The sequence below is a fragment of the Leucoraja erinacea genome, chromosome 17 (assembly GCF_028641065.1).
Source record: "Leucoraja erinacea ecotype New England chromosome 17, Leri_hhj_1, whole genome shotgun sequence".
Lineage (NCBI taxonomy): Eukaryota > Metazoa > Chordata > Chondrichthyes > Rajiformes > Rajidae > Leucoraja > Leucoraja erinaceus.
Genome location: NC_073393.1, coordinates 10,756,327 through 10,774,630, shown reverse-complemented (window position 1 = coordinate 10,774,630; position 18,304 = coordinate 10,756,327). Strand labels below are relative to the sequence as shown.

General features: G+C 41.2%; 1 protein-coding gene across 1 annotated transcript in view; it reads left to right on the top strand.

Moving 5' to 3' along the window:
• Positions 1-18,304, top strand: part of LOC129705085 (uncharacterized) — a 30,127-nt gene that overhangs the window by 1,861 nt on the left and 9,962 nt on the right. Inside the window, exons 2-10 of the mRNA XM_055648480.1 lie at positions 1,952-2,071; positions 2,614-2,734; positions 6,091-6,232; positions 8,968-9,061; positions 10,775-10,914; positions 11,621-11,675; positions 12,725-12,858; positions 14,514-14,586; positions 16,283-16,410. Coding sequence (XP_055504455.1) covers positions 1,974-2,071; positions 2,614-2,734; positions 6,091-6,232; positions 8,968-9,061; positions 10,775-10,914; positions 11,621-11,675; positions 12,725-12,858; positions 14,514-14,586; positions 16,283-16,410 — 985 coding nt within the window. The 5' untranslated portion in view covers positions 1,952-1,973. The remainder of the gene's footprint in view (positions 1-1,951; positions 2,072-2,613; positions 2,735-6,090; positions 6,233-8,967; positions 9,062-10,774; positions 10,915-11,620; positions 11,676-12,724; positions 12,859-14,513; positions 14,587-16,282; positions 16,411-18,304) is intronic.

The following is an 18,304-nucleotide window of genomic DNA, read 5'->3' as shown; positions in this document are numbered from 1 at the left end:
GGCAATTTTGCTGTCCCAGTATGACTACAAGGTGGAGTACAGAAGCTCCAAGTGCAATGCAGTTGCAGATGCATTGTCCCGGTTGCCCCATGAGAACTCTGACGTGGGAAGTGAGAAATCAATCTACACACTGCAAGTTGTAGATGAAGACTTTCCAGTGACTGCAACAGAAATTGCAGCAGAAACAGAGAAAGACACTGCTAAAATGAACAGACATTGAATGGTTGGACTGAAATCGATAGTGGATTGAATTCAGAGCTGAAGCATTTCCACAATCGAAGCCATGAATTATGTGAGCAGGGATGCATTAAGTGGGGTTACAGAGTGGTTGTACCAGAGTCTTTGAGAAACAAAATTATGAATGAACTTCATGCTGAACATCCTGGAATAGTGAGCATGGTCAATTTCCAGAAGTTTTATGTATTGGCCTGGCATTGACAGTGACATCGAATCACTAGTGAGCAAATGTAGTGTCTGCCAAAATTGCCGGAGTAAACCACCAAAAACACCACTGCAAATCTGGTCATGGCCAAGTAGACCTTTTCAGAGAGTTTGTTTACATTTTTGCGAAAAGGGTAATGATCGCTTTCTGGTACGTAGATATTCATTCCAAATGGATTGAGGTTAAGCATATGGGGTCAAGCACTACTACTGAGTGTACCATAGTTGAGTTGAGATCAATTTTTGCATGCCATGGTTTACCGGAAGAACTTGTTTCTGATAAGGGGCCTCAGTTTCGTTCAGAATGGTTAAAAGCGTTCATGCAGCGAAATGGTGTAAAACACACACTTGTTCCCCGTACCATCCAGCCTCCAACGGGGCGGCGGAAAGATCTGTTATAGTTGTCAAAGATGCTCTCAAGAAGCAGGTTTTGCAAGGTAGTTCAAAGCTCAGCATGAAGCATCGTTTGACTAGTTTCTTGCTGACGTACAGAACCACACAACAGGTTACTCGCCTGCAGAACTGTTGATGAAGAGAAGGCTAAGAATACGCCTAAGTCTAGTTCAACCCAATTTTGCCGTGAGAATTGAGCAAAAACAGTTAAGTCAAAAACGCCATTATGACTCCTACATAAAGGAGAGGTACTTCAAGCCAGATGAGTAGGTTTATGTTCTCAGTCCTCTCAACAAGTCCAGTCGAGACAAATGGGATTTTGGGAAAATAGTGGAAGTGTGTGGAACAAAAAGATGCTTAGTTGAAGTTGGAGATAGGATCAAAAGTGTTCATGTTGATCAAATTATTCCAGCCAAAGATGAACCAAAAGCTGAGCCATGAAGTCCTAATCCCTAGGTTTTCATCTGAAAGCGAGTTGGAAGAGACCACTGTGATTGAAACACAAAGTTCAGTTAGTACAGACAAATAAACAGATTCCTCAGGTCAAAGTCAGGGTACTAAAACAGAGACAAACAAGCCTACAGTTGAGTCAACACCTAAACCTGTTACACACCTGTTACTGTTGGACGATCAGGCAGGATCCGTAAACCAGTAGTCGGGTTAGGTTTGTAAGTTATATAACTCACTGCACAAGTAAAGCAAAAATGTGTAGATATGTAAAATAAATATATCATGTTTATCATTTAAGATTTCATGAATACTGGTTTAAATCAAGTATCACAACAACAAAATTGTAACTGTGTACTTAGATTTAATACTTTAAAAAAGGAGAGCAGTGTAATGTATTCATGCATATTCATGTAATGTTAATGAGTTGGTGTTGTATATAAGCAGGGAATGTTGGGTAATAAACCTATCTCGTGATCCAGGTAACCTGCGTGTAAGTTGTTATTCATTCTGCCGTCCGGAATATAACAGTCTGAAAAGCAGAGTTGATATATAGCATTTAGTAAGTTTCCAATATAATTAAACTTTGGCAAAATTCAGTGACTCAAATTTTGTGTTTGGTAACTGATGACTGGCTGGAGAAAAGCACTTATACTAAATGTTTAAACAGGCAGATTTTGTAACCCGTCACGATGGATTCTTTACATGAAGATGTTACGATGCGCACTCTCTTTAAGGGTATGATTGCTGAAGATGTTCCACAGAGTGTAGTACGGCCAGGGAAATGGAGGTTAGTATGTTACTTCATTTTCTCCGTACCAATTATTATTCTCAGGATTTTAATAGTTATAATAATATTAAATATAGTAATAATACCATTTCTAAGTAAGTTGAAAAATTTATGCTCGAGTTGGACGTAGGTCTGAGCATTCTAGACAGTTTGATAAAGTATTCAGTAACTTTGGAGCATGGTTTTGAACAGTGTTTTGCACCTGTGGAAGCTGATTGGGCTACTTGCTCTTGAGCCTGGTCAATGCTATCCAAGGCTGTCCAAGTTGGTCCTACTATTTGCATCAGATTGTGGAAGTCCTTGTTGATGCATGAATATTTAACCGTACTGATCTGACTTGTCGTTATTCATTCAGGAACCTCTCTCACCACATCACTCGAAGTATGGATATCCATGATGTGTCCTGTGGCAAGCACTTGTTTTAGCAAGCTGTTGCAACTATATTAACCAGTTACTGCCTGATTAACAGATGTGTGAGAGAGACATGCACACACACCTTTATGCTAACTCATGTGTTAATTGTTATTCTCTATAAAATGTAGGCTACAAACAACTAAAGGTACTCCAAAAAAGTCCACTGATGTTCAAACGCAGGAGTCTCCACGCATGCTTCTCCGTAGCCAAATGAAAGCAAAAATCAGACGAACTCGGAATCAAATTACAGTATGTAACAAATCGCCTTCTTTCTATTTAATCCTAATATGCCAATGGAAATTTTGGTGATTATTTGCTAATCGTTAGAAAAGCATTATGTAAAAGTTTTGATAGTGTTTGATAAGTTTTGATAGTTTCCCCATATGATAGCTGCCGCTGCTATTGATTTACCAGGTGTATTGGTGCTGAACTCAGTTTAGGTCAATTCGTAACACCCTCCACTCAAAAGTAGGTCCGAAGTGGTAATTCAGACAGTCACTTGAGTGAAGGGAGCTAGACAAAAAATGCTGGGGAAACTCTGGGCGAGGCAGCATCCATGGAGAAAAGAAATAGGCAACGTTCCAGGTCGAGACCTTTCTTCAGACTGAAGAAGCACATCAGTTCAGTCGGAAGAAGGGTTTCGACCCGAAACATCGCCTATTTCTTCTCTCCATAGATGCTGCCTCACCTGCTGAGTTTCTCCAGCATTTTTAGTCTACCTTCGGTTGTTCCAACATCTGCAGTTCTTTCTTAAACTCTTGGGTGAAGATCGGCCGTTTTTGAAGGTCTAGATTTATTTAATCAGCTGGTGATTAAATATCTTATGGCACTAGCATATTTGCCAATACACAGTTTAGATCATGACAGTCTTGGTCCCAATGAGGGTGGCACAGTGGCTAACCTGGTATAGCTGCTGCCTCATAGCACTGTAGACCTGGCTGCTGCCTCATAGCACCACAGACCTGACACCCCGTGATGGCATGTGTTTTCTTTGGGTGCTCCGGATTTCTCCCACATCGTTAGGACTTGTGGGTTTGTGGGTTAATTGGCTGCTGTAAATTTCCCCAGGTGTGTAAGGAGTCGATTCAAAAGTGCGATAACACGGAACTAGTGTGAACTAGACCAAGTGGGACCCGTTGGGTCCCGTCCCCTGGGGAGAGGGGCCTCTGACATCACACACACACACTAACCACCCCTCACACACATGGGGGAGAGGGAGGTGGGAGAAGGGTGGAAGAGGGGGGGGCAGTGGGTGGAGGGAGAGGGAGGGGGAGAGAGGGGGGAGGTGGAGGAAGGGCAGAGGGGGGGGGGAGAGGGGGAAGTGGGGGATTTCCAAGGGAGGGGGGGCAGAGAGGAAAGGGGGGGTCAGAGAGGAAGGGCCTTCTACCCCCCTCTCTCCTCCCCCTCTCCATTCCCCCCCTCTCTCTCACCACCACCACCCTCTCTCACTCCCCCCACTCTCTCTCTTTCTCTGCCCCGGGGAGAGAAAGAGAGAGGGACCTAGCTCTGGTCCACACCGGGCCCAAGCTAGGCTACGACCGTCGTGGTCCAGAGCGATGCCTGAAGCGAGGACGGTGAGAGTGGGGGGGGGGGGGGGGGGGGGGGAGGAGGGGAGAAAGGAGGGAGAGTTGGGTGAGGGGAGAGGTGGGGGGTGGAGAGAGGTGGGGGGGGGGGGGAAGGCGGGGAGGTGAGGGAGGTGGGGGGGAGGAGGAGAGAGTGGGGTAGGGGGAAAGAGGGAGGGGGAGAGAGAGGGCGGTAGTGGGGGGGGGGGGGGAAGGAGAGGAATGGGGAAAGAGGTGCGGAGGAGGGTAGTGGGGAGAGAGGGACATGGAGACAGAGAGAGGGACACGGAGGCAGAGAGAGGGACATGGAGGGGTCTTCACAGAGGAGGGCTGATTCCCGAAAGGCTTGTTTCCATGCATTATCTTGGAACTCAATTCAATTAAAATGTTAGGTACACAAAATTGCTGGAGAAACTCAGCGGGTGCAGCAGCATCTATGGAGCGAAGGAAATAGGCGGCGTTTCGGGCCAAAACCCTTCTTCAGACTGATGGGTGTTGGGGGAGGGGGGGGGAAGAAGGAAGGAAAAGGGGAGGAGGAGGAGGAGGAGGAGCCCGAGGGCGGGCGGATGGGAGGGTGGGAGGAGACAGCTGGAGGGTTAAGGAAGGGGAGGAGACAGCAAGGGCTAGCAAAATTGGGAGAATTCAATGTTAATGCCATCCGGACGCAAGGTCCCCAGGCGGAATATGAGGTGCTGTTCCTCCAATTTCCACTGTTGCTCACTCTGGCAATGGAGGAGACCCAGGACAGAGAGGTCGGATCGGGAATGTGAGGGGGAGTTGAAGTGCTGAGCCACCGGGAGGTCAGGTTGGTTATTGCGGACTGAGCGGAGGTGTTCGGCGAAACGATCGCCCAACCTACGCTTAGTCTCCCCGATGTAAATCAGCTTACACCTAGAGCAGCGGATGCAGTAGATGAGGTTGGAGGAGATGCAGGTGAACCTTTGTCGCACCTGGAACGATTGCTTGGGTCCTTGAATGGAGTCGAGGGGGGAGGTGAAGGGACAGGTGTTGCATTTCTTGCGGTTGCAACGGAAAGTGCCCGGGGAGGGGGTGGTGCGGGAGGGAAGGGAAGAATTGACAAGGGAGTTGTGGAGGGAGCGGGCTTTGCGGAAGGCAGACATGGGGGGAGATGGGAAGATGAAAATGTTGTTCAAACAGTTGAATTGTTGAAGTGAAGTGAACTGCCCTGGTGATCAAGGCAATAATTGACCATGTGTGATATCAGTGTCCTGGTAAAACTGATGACAAAGGGCATTAAATGAAAAACACTAATGGCTGGAGTCGTTCCTCCCTCAAAGGAAGATTGTTGTGGTTGTCAGAGGTCAATCAGCACTGTGCCAGCAGAACCATTGCAAGAGTTCCTCGCAATCGTATCCTCGGCCCATTCATCTTTAATTGCCTCATTATTGACTCCACTTCCATTGTAAGTTCAAAATTGGGGGTGTTTGATGATTGTTCTATTCTTCCACCCAGACATAGCAATATATTGTTGGTTTGTTGTCACCATAGGGCCAAAATCCTGGAGCTCCCTTTGTAATAGCACCATAAGAGTATCTATGGACAATGTATTCAATGGACAATAAATACTAGCCTTGTTAAGACCCTGACCAACATCCCTGGTAGTGCGTTCAGCGACCCACCACTCTTTGTCTACAACAGAAGTTAATTGTGCATCCTCCTTTAAATGTTGCTCCTCTCACCTTGAAGCTTTGCTCTCTAGTCTTTGATATTTCCACCCTGGGCAAAAAAGATTCTGACTATGCCCCTCATTTTTATAAACCTCTATCAGGTCTCCCCTCAGCGTATGATGCTCCAGAGAAAGCAACCAAGTGTGTCCAGCCTCTCCTTTATAGCTAAACTCTAATCCAGACAGCGTTCTGGTAAACCTCTTTTGTACTCTCCAAAACCTCCACACCTTTCCTGTGAATGGGCACACAATACTGCGGTGTGTGTAGAAGTGAATGTGTGAATAGATTGGTGAAGCTGTCTGAAACAGATGCTATGATGTATATTAATTAATAACGCTAACCTTCATGCTCAAAGGCAACAGCTGGATCATCTGCAAAGTACTCAACCAGAAGCAAATCTTCAGCATTGACAAAATCTAAACGTTTTGAAGCAATGCATCAAGAGAATGTAGATAATGACACACCAAGACAACTGTTGAAGAAATTCATGCAGACAGGTGGGTAGCAACAAGATATTTTCCCAGATTTTTTATTTGTAGAATATAAAATGGCTGTCGTACAATGATCAAGGTACCCGACTGTAACTTACAGTTTAAAGAAGCTTGTTTCTTTTGTGGTGTATCTTTCTCAGTTCACTCTTTACTGCTGTAATGCAGTCTCTGAAGAGGTAAATCTGTGAATCGGTTGGTGAAGTTCTATGATCATGAAACAAGCCAAAGTGCTGAATTCTCCCCAGAGCTTTTTTTTTTGGTTTAGTTTATTGTTACCTGCAGTCATAAACCTGCCTTGTGCTGCAACTCTCAAGAAACAATGCCATTTCCTTTACTGTTTTGCTGTGAGGCTGCAGAGCGTGCACTACCTACAGAATGCCCTGAAATCACTTTCTTTTTCACCTCTACTATGAAGATTAAGTGCAGAAGGTGCATGTGAGAATCACTCTCTGCATTTCCCCTCCATCCTAATTTGGAAATACATCACTATGTTGTCACTGTCTGTTTGGTTTAAATCTTTGGAACACTGGAAGTTCAGTGGATCAAAAAGTTATGTTATGACCACCTTTTAAAAGAAATAGACACATCTTGAAAAATGAAAAATGAATTTGAATAAAAAGGCAGCATGTGAATATTGAATGAATAGTTCAAAACAGAATTTTTACGGTTGAAAAAGGAGACTATCAATATAATATCATAATTCTGATTTACAGATGTTGTATTGCGGCTAAAATGATAGTCTAAAATCTGTCTTGATTCAGTGACAATTACTGTGCGATCAAAAGATTTACAAAGCTGTTGCCAGATCTCGAAAGCCTGAGCTATAGAGAGAGATTGGGCAGGCTACGGCTTTATTCCTTGGAGCACAGAAGACTAAGAAGTGATCTTATGGAGGCGTATCAAATCCTATGGGGAATAGATAGGGTGAAAGCATAGAATCTTTTTCCCAGGGTGGGGAATAAAGGACCAAAGGATATACAATGTCCTCCACAATGTTTGGGACAAAGACCCATAATTTATTTATTTGTCTCTGCACTCCATAATTTGAGATTTGTAATAGAAAAAAAATTACATGTGGTTAAAGTGAACATTGTCAGATTTTAATAAAGGCAATTTTTATACATTTTGGTTTTGCCATGTAGAAATTACAGCAGTGTTTATACATAGTCCCTCATGGTCCTCATGTTGATAAACAGCAATACAAGTTTCCAAAGGTGATGGAAAGACTGGATGAAAGCCTAGGTGCTGAGAGCTCACTTATACCTGCATTAAGGAGGCAATTAAATACACATGAGCAATTATAAACACCTGCGAAGCCATGTGTCCCAAACATTATGGTGCCCTGAAATGAGGGTGGGGACTATGTATAAACACAGCTGTAATTTCTACATGGTGAAACCAAAATGGATAAATATACCCTTTAATAAAATCTGACCATGTGCACTTTAACCAAATTTGATTGTTTTTCTATTACAAATCTCAAATTGTGGAGTACAGAGCCAAATAAATAAATGATGGGTCTCAGTCCCAAACATTATGGAGGGCACAGTAGATTTAAGGGGAGAGAAAAACTTTGATAGGAACCCGAGGGGTAACTTTTGTACACAAAGGGCAATGTGTATATGAACAAGCTGCTCGGGAGAGTAGTTGAGGCAGGTTGAATAACAACATTTAAAAGACGTTTGGACAAGTACATCGACAGGAAACATTTAGAGAGATATGGGCCAGGAGCAGGCAAATGGGATTAGCTTTGGGTGATGCATCTTAGTTGGCATGGGCCGAGAGCCTGATTCCATGCTGTGTGACTGACTAAATGATAAGGCCCGTTAGTCGAAATGGCTTTTTATTGACTTCTGCCTTTATTGGATTCCTCAGTTTGGAAAAAAAAGTTTACTCGTTTCAATATGCTCTAGCCTTACTAAATAAAGCAAGTTCTACTCAAGATTTAAATCTCTGAACTTCAAATAAATTTGATTACATGGTGAGAATTTTGACCACATATGGGACTTGGATGGTGGGATGAGAAGTTTGGAAGATTTTTTTTTAGTTCCTGGTGTGTGACTCATGGGCGTTTACTGGATGCAGTGATGACATGTTAAGTGCCTGTGAATATGAAAGTTGAAAATGCTGAATTTGGTAGGTTTGGCTGAGATATAAAGTGCTTGGAGTGGCAGCCAGTCAATGGAACATGTGAAGCAATATTGATGTATATTTGAAACTATTATTCTGTTTTCAGACTGGCTGTATCTTAAAATGGCAGGAATGCAATTATTTTTTAAAGCACAATGTTGCATATCCACCAGGCCTGTTGCAATTGACAACCTCCATTGCACAGGCAGTGAAGAGTAGGTTCAGAGAAAAATCTGTTGTCAATATATGTTGTCAATTACAACAGCTACTGCCATGCGTTTCAAATGTTACCTTGCATGCTCCCGTATGAAATTCAATGAGTGTTACATTACAGCAGAGCATCATCTAGACTTCATAGATATCCATAATATTGTCAGTGTCAGCCAAGGGTACCCGATTGTACACTATTAGGAGTAAAATGATTAGCTAATTATAGTTGTGGAATTAAGTGACCAATTGTTGAAATATATGGCCAGTCATTCTCAATTAAGTGTTGGTTGTATCAACTGTGCGATCATTCCAAAATCAGACCACTGTTACTTGTCGGCAGATTTTTTTATTGTATTAGTAGGTTTGTGTACATTTTAAAACGGTATTGGTTTCTTAAATAGAACTGGAATCCTCTTTGGTTAAAGTTCCGACTCCTAAAACGAAAACGTCTGTGAAAAATATGTCACAATCCAAGACAAAATCGCCGTCTGACAGGTATGCAAATTATTTATCACACAGAACTCCTTACTTCGATTTTTGCAGAACTCCTCTTTAAAACTCCTCTCTTCGAGACAAGATATGATGCTTTTAAAAGGAAAGATTTAGATTCACGGAAATGTTATGGCACCAAAAGGTCCTATGTGGTACATTGGGGTGCACTGGCTCTTTGTAAGATGATCCCTTGAGTCCCAATCTCCCATTTTTTCTCTCCAGAAATTCAGATTATATTCATCCAACTGACTGTACAATTCTCTTTACTCATGACTTCAAATTTTTGTGCTTGGTCCATCTCGCTCCTAGGAATAGTTTTCCATTTACCTCATCGGAATCGATCATGATACTGTCACCTAAATCCAATTTCCTCTTATCTTTCTTTAAGGAGGACACTAGCTTCTGCAGTCTAACTTTGTAGATTAAATTCTCTCTCTTAGAACCATTCAAGTAATGTTTTCTCTCAACACCTTTTGGATTTAAAATGCAGTCATGAAAATTCAGATCAGTTCTTTGGTTGTGGCCCAGCCTCAGTTTTATAAAGCTTCAAGATAACACGCCTTGTTTTTGTACTCTATTTTGTCTATCCCACATGTTTACCAACCGTTCACTTAACATTTTTAGTTTAGTTTAGAGATACAGCGTGGAAATGGGCCCATCAGCCCACCGATTCCGCGTTGACCAGCGATCCCTACACACCAGCACTATCTTACACATTGGGGATAATTTACAATCTTTACCAAAGCTAATTAATCTACAAACCTGTATGTCTTTGGTTTATGGGAGGAATCCAGGGCACCTGGGGGAACCCATGGTGGTCACGAGGAGAATGTATAAACTTTGTCCAGACAGCACTCGTAGTCAGGGTTGAAGGCGGGTCTCTGGCGCTGCAAGGCAGCAATTCTACCGCTGCGCCATCATGCCGCCCATACTAACCTGCCACTTTCACGGAATTTTGCACATATGCACTCTGGTCTGTGTTTCTGTACACCCTTTGAAACTATGGAGTTCTGTTAATGCTAATTTCTGCCAAAATGTGTAGCCTCTCTTGCTTTCATTTGAAATGACTCTCACTATTCTGCCAACTTATGTTTGGTCCCTTGCATTTTGTTATTAATCATCTCGGCTTCAATTTTTATCTCATGTGTAAATTTAGAAACTCTATCCCGTATCACACCCATATCAGATGACTGACCCCTGGATATCATCATCATCCATTCTGAAAAAGAACTCTTTGCTGCAGCTCTGCTTTCTGTGCTTTTGCCACAGAAAGGAATCCAGAACTATTCCCAGTTGTACACCATCATAAAATCATAATCTAATCATAAAAACACAATTCTCCACCATCAACCTGCCTCTTATTACCAATCCAATGACCAATTTGCCCTCAGTCTCATTGGCATTTTGTACCAGTTTCCCATGTGGGATTTTGTCAAAGGCCTTGCTGGAATCGACGCGGACGTGATCTCTCCCTAACAAATCCTTTCTCGTCTCATTGAAGTCAGTCCTTCAATTTAGTAGTGCTACCCTGGAGTCCAGCTTGACCTTCTTCAGTATTGATCTAATTATCCTGGATGAATGTAAGATTGTGGCACTTTTTTTCTGGCTGTAGAGTATTACACCTTCTTGCACACTCAATTTAGTTTCACATTATTCCTGCTGTTAGCAGATTGCATGTGAGTACAATTGTTTTAAATTATTCTTTTTTGTCAATAGTGACCGTTTGAGTTTAAATTTGCCAGAAAAAGATACCGAAGAACACACTTTGCCCGGAGACCTTAAGTTTCGTAACCGGAAGAAAGTAAGCGTTTCAGAGTTTGAAAATGCGTTGCAGCAGAGACTCAACTATACAACAGGTATTAGTGGACACAATGAATTGTAATCTATATATTTGAGAAATATAGACAAAGTGATTTGTTTCGCTCTATATGGTATTAAACTGCTCTTGCTGTATTTTAAACGTCAGATTTATTTTTCCTTGTAAGCTGCTCTATACTTCCAGCGCATCACAGCTTCTATAGATTACAAGGAAGACAGACACAGAAAAAGTTGAAGCAACTCAGTGGGTCAGGCAGCATCTCTGGAGAAAAGGAATAGGTGACGTTCCAGGTCGAGACCCTTCTTCAGTCTGAAGAAGGGCCTTGACCCAAAACGTGACCTATTGCTTTTCTCCAGAGATGTTGCCCGACTCGCTGAGTTACTTCACTTTTTGTGTCTTCGGTTTAAAGCAGCATCTGAAGTTCTTTCCTGCATAGGTTAAAAGGATATTTGTTGGTGAATTTTCTAGTAGGGTGAGGACATGGGTTACTGGAAACCTTCAGTATCCCTACAATTTTTGTAAAGGACAATTGCAGATTAACTATGTGCCTTTTCTAAAATTAAGTATTGACAGGTGGGAAAAGAACTGTGACATTCTGATAATCCTTAAAGGAAATAGGATTGCAACCATACTTTAGCAGGACAATCATACTGTCTTTGGAATAATGATTGCAAAACAAGGTTGAAATTAATAGAAATAGTCTTCTAATTTTATGTGGTGAAGTATGTAATTTGTGATTCCAGAACCTCAGGAAGGTGAAAAGAGCATAAGACCTCCAGACATCTCAACAATAGTTGGGTAAGCCACACAATCAGATCAAATTAATGCTCATATTACATGATAGTCTGGAAATTATTTTGAGGGACTTTTCTGCATTTACCCTACAAATCTTAAAAACCTATCTACGCAAAAATCAGGAAAATAATTGACTAAGGTAAAAAATGTGAAAAATAAATTAAAAGTTAACTTTGCATTGTTTGAGGTTTTTGTGGTCCATTTTAGTTTTTGAGATACAGCGCGGAAACAGGCCCTTTGGCCCACCAAGTCCGCAACGACCAGTGATCCCCACACACAAACACTATCCCACATACGCTAAGGACAATTTACAATTTTACTATTTACAGAATAAGGCAAATAAACAACTTAAAGGTATAGAGTAAAAATTGCACGTGGATTTTGCAGTTACATAAGTTACCTGAATCTGTGGAGGGTATGTACAAAAATCCCCAAGCACTTTGTTATGGTAGATTTGAGGAAGTGTTTACTTTCATAGAGTCCTGCAGATGATAAAATGTTGGAGATGGATTATTTTAATAATAGATTCCTGAAGGTAGAAGATTTTTTAATAAAAAATGTTAACAATTAAAAAACGAACTCTCTTACTGAAATGCCTATATTTTGATTCTCTCCAGAAAATGCATGTTTAAATGTATCAATGGTGTTGAGGGTGGTGATAACAAGCCCAGTGATTGGGTTCTTGATCGTTTTAGAAACATAGAAAATAGGTGCAGGAGTAGGCCCTTCGGCCCTTCGAGCCTGCACCGCCATTCAATATGATCATGGCTGATCATTCAACTCGGTATCCTGTACCTGCCTTCTCTCCATACCCCCTGATCCCTTTAGCCACAAGGGCCACATCTAACTCTCTCTTAAATATAGCCAATGAACTGGCCTCAACTACCTTCTGTTATTGGCACATATTTGTACCTCTTGTGTAAGAGGAATTCAAATGCATTTTGAGAAATGTATGATCCATACTGTAATATGCCCATAAACAAAATAAATGTGGTGATGATATCTCGAGCAAAGAAATATTTTTAAATAATCCAAATGTCTACATATGTTAGTTACAGTTTGATCAATCCTGATTTTGAGGAGTCCACTACAAAACCAATTCTTTGTAGAAGACCTTTAAAACGCAAAGTAATAAGCGAAGATGATTTTGAAGAGGGAGTGCACAACTATTTGGAACAAGATGAAGGTATTTGTTTAAAACTGTTTTGGAATTTATATATTTTTAAGCATTATTAGTTACATTAAGGCATGAAGGATCTGCAGTGACCAACAATACGATTGATCCTCTATATCAGTGATTGATATATGTTGCAGAGGTTAATAATTGGAAATTCTTAACATCATCAAAGCACATCCAGTTGTTTTGCTTTTAATGGGGATAACAGCTGTATATGACAAATATTTAAGTGTATTGGATTTAAATTTGTTTTAATCATCAGACTGGGAAAAGCTGTATGTATTATTGTTGGAAATGAGCAGTTTATTCAAGAGAATATTATGGTTGACAGACATAGTCTCTTAGAACATCCATGAAGAGTTTCAACATTGGCACACTACTGGGAACAAAGTATTGGATCATCCTGTTTCACATATAGTGCTCATCATTGTGAGAAAGTTGAATGGAGGAAGTTAAAAGGAAAAGAGGCATCACTAATCAATTGCAGCTGATGCCACAGTATCCCTACATCTTTGTCATCTGTGTGGAAAGAACATTTGATCCCAGATTGATCTAATCAGCTATCTCTATATTTGGCAACACTATGGGTGGGGCACAGCTCAGCCCAGCTGGTAGAGCTGCTGCCTCACTGTGCCAGAGACCCAGGTTTGATCCTGACCTGGGGTGCTGTCTGCGTGGAGTCTGCTTGTCCCCCTTGTGACTGTGTGGGTTTCGTCAGGTTCTATATCCAGGATGTTTCAGTGCCAGCCAAACAAACTGCTTTATTGTGGTCTTTCTGAAGCGGAACTCACTCGGGTAAATGGAAAACGTTCTGTCAGAATCTTGTGCCATCCGGACAATGGAAATGGCACTGGGAAAGATGGTCACTGACCACTAGATTTGCAGCCTCTGACTTACTCTTTCAACGATAGTAGTTGTGTGCCTGATCCAAGTATGGTTCTGGTTCATGGAGACAGATTTGGTGATGGTACTGTTAATTGATCCTAAATGAGGTAAAGGAAGTACAGTTGACTATTCCATTTTTTATTTGGGGAATTTAAAGTCAGTCAATGTTTTTAACTCGGTACATCTTGATCTAGAATAGAAAACGCCTATTTAAAGATGAGGTATGGATGTTATCTTATGTAAAATAACCTATAATGGCACTTTATTTGTCACATGTACCGAGCTGGTGAAATTCATTTTTGTATACAGTTCCATACAACTATCACTACACATAAACTCTAAGATAAGCATCTCAGATACAGTGCAAGTGTATAGCAGTAGGATACTGAGACAGTATACAGAGTCTCCAGATTCGGTGCCATTCCATTAAAAATTGTATGCTATTGTATTGATCACGTTTTCATTCGGGAATGTTGGGCATGTAGTTTTGAGAATATGTCCCTAGATAGTGTGAGCAGGAGTTCTTGTTTTCCTCTTATCGTAGACCAGCCAATGATTATAATTTAACTTCAGATTTGTCCCAATAGTACTGTGTGTCTGACTAAAACTGGTCTGCCATTTGGCATATTTCAAATGTATCTGGCTGATCCAATCTTAAGTTACTTAAATGAATGCCACTCACAAAACCTTGTGCAAATAGGAAGTATTGATCTTCGTCTTGTGGGTTGCATATGCTCCATTGCATTCTTGCTAAAGTGCTTGTTTTGTTTTTATTCGAGAACCTGACGAAATTGAAAAATCTGAAGCATTTGAGAAAACTGGAGGATTGACTGATATTTCAAGACTAGTTAGGTAATAAATGGACAAATAATCATACATTAATTTTAATGGATTTATTTTTTTTGCAAATGGTTCATTTGCACAGTATTCTATAAATAATTTGCTATGTTCCATGATTGTATCCATTTTGGTAAGAAAGCTACGATACGATAGAACTTTATTTATCCCAGATGGGAAATTGATCTGCCAACAGTCATAAAAGATACATGAAACATGAAGTTAAAGTGACGAGTGGAAAGGATTGGGATGTGCAAAGATTGGGGAGGAGGGGAAGGGGAGTCGGTCAACCCCATGACAGAAGGGGGAGGAGTTGTACAGTTTGATAGCCAGAGGGAAGAAGGATCTCCTATGGTGTTCTGTACTGCATCTTGGTGGAATCAGTCTGTTGCTGAAGGTACTCCTCAGGTTGACCAGTGTGTCATGGAGGAGGTGAGCTGTATTGTCCAAGATGCACTGCAGTTTGAGGAGCATCCTCCCCTCCAAGACCACCTCCCATGAATCCAACTCCGCCCCCAGGCCAGAGCCAGCCTTCGTGATGAGTTTATTAAGCCTATTGGCATCTGTAGTCTTCGCCCTGCTGTCCCAGCACACAGCAGCGAAGGAGATGGCACCGGCTACCACCGATTGGTAGAACATCTGCAGCATCTCACTGCAGACGTGAAGGAGCGGAGCCTTCTCAAAAAGTACAGCTGGCTCTGTCCCTTCTTGTACAGGGCCTCAGTGTTCCTGGACCAGTCGAGTTTACTGTCCAGGTAAACTCCCAGGTATTTGTACTCCCTGGTAAACTGCACATCCACACCATTGATGGAGATGGGACAGGGGTGTTCCTCTCCTCCTAAAGTCCACCACTAACTCCTTAGCCTTGTTGGTGTTGAGCTGCAGGTGATTCAGCCCACACCACTCAACAAAGTCGTTGACAACACCTCTGTATTCAGCTTCTCTCCCCTCACTGATGCAGCCCATAATTGCAGTCATCTGAAAACTTCTGATCCCTGGATCAAGGAACATATAGTTCTGGGTCACAAATTCTGCTTTCTTGGATCATCGCATTTAAAATTATATTTCCCACATGGGATTATAATTTAATCCTGTGTATTACTGGATGATGCAGAGATAAGCTCAAACCTACTATGAAGAGAAGGGATTCTTAAATCAGAAAACCACATACAAGTTTCCTCTGGACTACAAGGTGTGAAGACCTGATAAAATGTAACAATAATTTATATTGTTAACATTTTAAAATATTGCTCTTAATACAATGCAGAAACAGGCTATTTGGCCCATTTTCCCCCTGTTTGTTTCACATGAGCCTCTAATCCTACCAGCAACATTTTCTATTCATTTTCCGTCCCTTTGTTTATCCAGTTTCGCCTAAAATGTATCAATGGCTGTCATTTTATTAATTAAACTTGGGTAGACGGTCAGAACCATTTTACCAGGGGAAAAAATCATTTCCTAGATCGCATAGCTTTAAGGTGAGGGACAAAGTTTGAAGGAGATGTACGGGGCAAACCTTATTTTACACAGAGGGTGGTGGGTGCCTGCAATGCACTGCTGGGTAAGGTGGTTGAGGCAGATTACAATAGCAGCAATTCAGAGACTTTCGGATAGCATATGGATATGGAGGGATCTGGATTATGTGCATGTTCAGTATCGCCGTCATTTATGGCATGTGGTAAACGTATTGATCATATTCTGTCTGTTGCAGTTCAATTAATTTTGGTTTCGATGAAACTGTGTCAGTACCAGTTCTGATCAGAAGACCGAGAAGAACCAAACTCATCAATGAAGATGACTTTGAAGGAGGGGTGCTTTTCCACCTACAACAAGCAGAAGGTATTGCATATATTCTGTTTTTTTTGCTTCCTCGCGTAAGTTTTAACTGGGCTCTTCAATTTTCTTGTTTTAAATGTATGCAAATACTGTCTGGTCCTTCTGATTTTTTTAATTGGTTTCTCGAAAGTAGGTGACCACTGCCTGGATTAACATTAAAAAAAAATCTAATTTTGCTGAAGTGGGTCAGTTCTGGGAGCCTGAAGCCTACATGTGTCAGGCATGAATGTCAGAGTGTCATTATCCTAGAATTGTACAAGCTGGGTGAAATCTTCCAAGGTGTAATTCAATTGTCCAAATAGGATCTGCTGCCTAAAGAGATTTCATGCCGAATTACTTCACTAGATAATTCTACTGCATATTTAGTCTTTTGATTCATGAAAGCTCTCGAAGCGCTCTGAAATGCAGATGAAGGGAAATATAATGAGGCATTGGAGCAAGATATGTCGGACATACTATAACCTTACGACAAATAGGATTCTGCTACTCTTAATTGTACAAGGTCTACTTACACTTTTAGAAGTAAAATAATAATGTAGATAGGAGTATTGAGCAAAGTCGTAATTTATTTCGTTATTCTGAGTTGGCATCTGAGTTAACATATCGGAAGACTTGTTCTTTGCCGAGCAAAATGATGTAATTATGAAGAAGGTGTGTTAGCAGCTTATAAATTTAAAGAAATTTGGTAAGTCTCTGAATATTATAACTTCTACAGATATGCTGTTGAAAGTATCCAGACTGGTTGCATTATTGCCTAGTCTGGCAACTCAAAGCAGTGAGAAGAGGGCATGGGCGGAATGGTAAAGATCAGTGATGCTGCCGCCTTGAGAGACGGATGCTTTCTATGGAGGCGGTTCCTGTGATGGACTGAGCTGAGTCCCCATTTGCTGTAGCTTTTTGCATTCCTATGTAACGCAAGAAGCTGCAAAGAACGGTGGACTCTGACCAGTCAAAAGCATGCATGTGAGACATTGCCTCAAGAAGATAACGCTGTGGAAGGCATGATAAGTTAAATCGCAGACAACAGAAAGTTGTCATGCAGCTCAGAGACAGGCCCTTTGGCCCAATTTGATCATGCCGATCAAGACGTCCCATCAACGCTAGTCCTGTTTGGCCCATATCTTTCTAAACCTTTCTTATACATGTACCTATCCAAATGTTTTTTTAAATGTAATAATAACTGCCTCAACTACCTCTGGCAGCTCATTCCCTATTCCCATCATCCTCTGTGTGGAAAAAGTTAAAAATTCCTATTAAGTCTTTTATCTCTCACCTTAAACCTATGTCCTCTGGCTCTTGATTCCCTGACTCTGGGTAAGCTTCTACACAAACTTTGCACAAAATCCCACCTTTGACTCCCATTATCCACAGATGGTGCAGTTCTGCCACCTTTGTTCAGTGATCAGCAAGTTATCTAGCTTTGAATCTGGTAACCCCTCTAAATATTGTTCATCCCATTCTCTGGGAAATTGCCTTCATGTTATCGGCGCTTTGCGTGATAACTCGCGTGAAAATATGATAAATCTGAAGATTTCAAAAGGTTCATTGCACTGTGCTTCCAGTTGATATTTACACATTAAATCTGGTCAATAACAGTTTCTATTGAATACGATAACCATAGCAGTAATTTCATCTTTGAAAAGATTTGACTATCAAAGGGAATTTATGAAATATAAAATTCAAGAAATAATTAGTTGGTCTGGCAACATTTGCGAAGAAAGAAATATAGTTCATGTTTCAAGTGAAAGATAATCAACCAGAAACATTTACCTCTGTTTCTCTTTCCACGGATGTTATTTTAAACTGCTCAGTAATATACAGTGATCTCTGTTTTCAGACTTCTATTATTTGTAGTATTTTAGCTTTGATGAAGAAATATTTATATAATTTTAACATA